The sequence below is a fragment of the Pteropus alecto genome, unplaced genomic scaffold (genome assembly GCF_000325575.1).
Source record: "Pteropus alecto unplaced genomic scaffold, ASM32557v1 scaffold75, whole genome shotgun sequence".
Lineage (NCBI taxonomy): Eukaryota > Metazoa > Chordata > Mammalia > Chiroptera > Pteropodidae > Pteropus > Pteropus alecto.
Window position 1 is genome coordinate 24824316 of NW_006440638.1, and position 2959 is coordinate 24827274.

At 51.5% G+C, this 2959-nt stretch overlaps 1 protein-coding gene across 1 annotated transcript in view; it reads left to right on the plus strand.

Moving 5' to 3' along the window:
• TKT (transketolase) overlaps positions 1-2959 on the plus strand; it is a 24791-nt gene that overhangs the window by 9951 nt on the left and 11881 nt on the right. Inside the window, exon 3 of the mRNA XM_006917538.2 lies at positions 832-929. Coding sequence (XP_006917600.1) covers positions 832-929 — 98 coding nt within the window. The remainder of the gene's footprint in view (positions 1-831; positions 930-2959) is intronic.

Genomic DNA, 2959 nt, shown 5'->3' on the forward strand with positions numbered 1-2959 from the left:
GGTAAGTGCACCCTGCCAGGATCCGCACAGGCCTCTATCTCCACTTCCTGTTTCCCAAGGCATGCTGGAAGGCGGGCAGGGGTGCCCACTGAGAAGCCAAGGGTGTCAAAAGGTGGAAGGTGGAGAAAGGCACCAAACTGAGGAAGGAAAGAAGTGGGTGTTTTAGGGACTCACTCTTCACCCCAAGCTGGTGAAGAGTGAGGCCTTTCGAGGCCCCAGCCTAGGGTTCTCTGTGTCAGCTGCAGAGACAGCCTCTCCCCAAGCACCAAACACCCAGCTCCCCTTCCCCTCCGGGCCTCCCTGGCGATACAGACACAGATCAGGAGTTCACCAGGGTGTCAATACAGGATCACAGGATACTGGCGATGCCCCAGGAAAGGGGCCCAGTTTGCCCCTGTACCTGTTTGGAGTTCATGGATTACCATAGAAACTGTCAAACACACTCCCCCCACACACCCCAATCTGGGTACCCACTAGGGCCAAATGTTCTGTCAATTTTGTCATGAATTCTCCTAGTCACTGTGAGGTGGGTGACATGGGCTCCATTTACAGATGAGGGAATGGAGGCCCAAAGAGGTTCTAGTCCCTGGCCCGAAGTCACACAGCTCCTTGGTGGGCAGAGCTGGTATTTGAACCACACCCACAGTTACTGCTGTATGGGAATGAGAAATTACACCGGTTAGAGGCTGCCCTGGGGCTGTGCCTTCTGCAGACCCAGCCAGCACTGCTAAGTCTAGGTGGGAATGTGGCTGGCCCTCAAGTCCAGGCTCCTGGGAAGTGAGCTGCTTCCATCTTTCCCCCATGAGTAACTATGGCCCTCTGTTATGACAGAAACAAGCTTTCACCGATGTGGCCACTGGCTCACTGGGCCAGGGCCTTGGAGCCGCTTGTGGGATGGCTTACACAGGCAAATACTTCGACAAAGCCAGGTAACACTCCCACTCCCCACCCCCGCCCTGGATAGTTGGGGGAGGGATTCAGCCCCTCTTGCCTGAGCAGGAGCTGAGTTAACAGTGCGTAATACCGTGGCCAGCTCCCTTTTCAGATGAGGAAATAGGCTCAAAAGAGTAATGGGACCTGCCCAGTGTCCCTTGATAGTAACTGGCACAGCCAGGTTTGAACCCAGAGCCCATGCTCCTGACCATGTGCTCTTTAGCCAGAGTGCTTTGGCTGATGAGTTCCTGTGTTGCCCTCAAGCGTGGCTCTTAGACCCCAGAAGTCTCAGCAGGCCCTGTCCCCCAATATCTGACTAAGTGTCAGGCTGAGGTGTTTATATCTTTGGAAAGAAGACTGTTCTAAAGGGCTCGGGGCATCCCTAAGCCCCACCTGTCAGCTAGAGAGGACACAAACATTGGAGAGGTTGACCTTATCATAGACCTTTCTGCTCCAGTGCCTGGTAGTTTGGAGAACCTCTTGAGGCAAATTTCAGCCACAAGGCTGGCAACTGTGGCCCTGTTTGGCCTGCAGACAGGTCTCTGTTGCGGGGAGAGGAAGAGTGTTGGCTACAGGCTTTAAGGAAAGCACTTGTCAAATGGTTTCTTCATGCCATTCCCTTTTGGGGCCCTGTACTTGGTGCTCAGGGCTTTATAGGGTTTCACCTTAATAAGCAAGCACCCTTTACGGCTGAGTGGTGGCATAAGTATAGCTGCCCCTTCCACAGATGGAGAGACTGAGGTAAGATACTCACCTAGTGGTGGAGGTAGGATTTGAATCTATTCAGTCTCCAGGCTCTTCTGAAGGGCCTAAAGGAAGCAAAGGTTTGGGAAGCCCTGCGAGTAGGAAGCTTCCTGGAAGAGGGGCTGATGGAACCCTGCCTGCAGGTGGCAGGAAGGGCCTCGCTGTGTGGCCATGGCTTCCCCAGTGTCCTACAGTCCACCCCACTGGCATGAGAAGGGCTACAGCCAGGGCGGTCAGTGGGGAGTGGTGGTGATTTCAGGCCCACCGAAGACAGGTGCCTACAGGGAGCCTGACTGGAAGCTACACTGTAATGAGCACCTACTGTGTGCAGGGCAAGGGGCTTCAGAGACTGCTCTCCAGGAGGTGAGCTGAGGCTGTGAGGTGTCCCAGACCTCTCAGGCCAGTGTCACCTGCCAGCACACGTTTGCCTTCTTCAATCCCTCACTGGGCTTTGGGGCCAGGCCCAGCTATACCCAGAAGTGATTCACTGTGAAGTGAGGAAAGTCACAAAGAATGGGGTGTATGTTTAATAGTATTTTATTTGGCACAGAACCAGAGATGTGAGTTAATTAGTACCTACAGTTGCTTGAAGTAATTCCCTGTGAAGGGTCGTTTCCTGACCCTAACATAATGGAACAAGCCAGTGTATGGAGAAGGAGTTTAACTCCGTTCCCAGCGGCTGGGGTTGGCTAAGGTTTAGAGCCTGGGCCCCCCTGGGGAGGGGAGTGGCAGAGGCATCAAGAGAATTATCAGGCCATGCCAGGCTCCAGGAAGTAGTGTCATGATAGAGCAGATCCAACCTTCAGGCATGTCCCCCAGCCAGCAACAGGGAGTGTACAGCAAATTGGCTCACTTTTATATCTCTTGTATCTACTCATTTGAAATATACAGAATAGCATTAAAAAGAAATTAACATTTTCTTTATGCTTAACCACTCCCCTATTTAAATCTCACTTAATGTATCATTTCCTCCATGTTATCATGAGAAGAAACTTAGAAATTTGGAATCCTAATATTTATACACATTTACATTCCTCTTTTTAGAAAAACCTAAACATCATGAACATTTTCTCATGTTGTATCTGTTAAGAGCTAGTTTTAGTGACTACGTGATGTTCTGTTTTATGGATCTGCTGTAACCAGTTTACACAGTCCTCTGTGTTTGGACGTTTCAGGAAGTTTTCAGACACCTCTGCAACAAACTTTGCCCTCCTGTTTAGGGTCTCTTCTCTTCACGTTAGTTCATGACTGGGCACTTGCAGCCCCGCCCGCCCCCCCACCT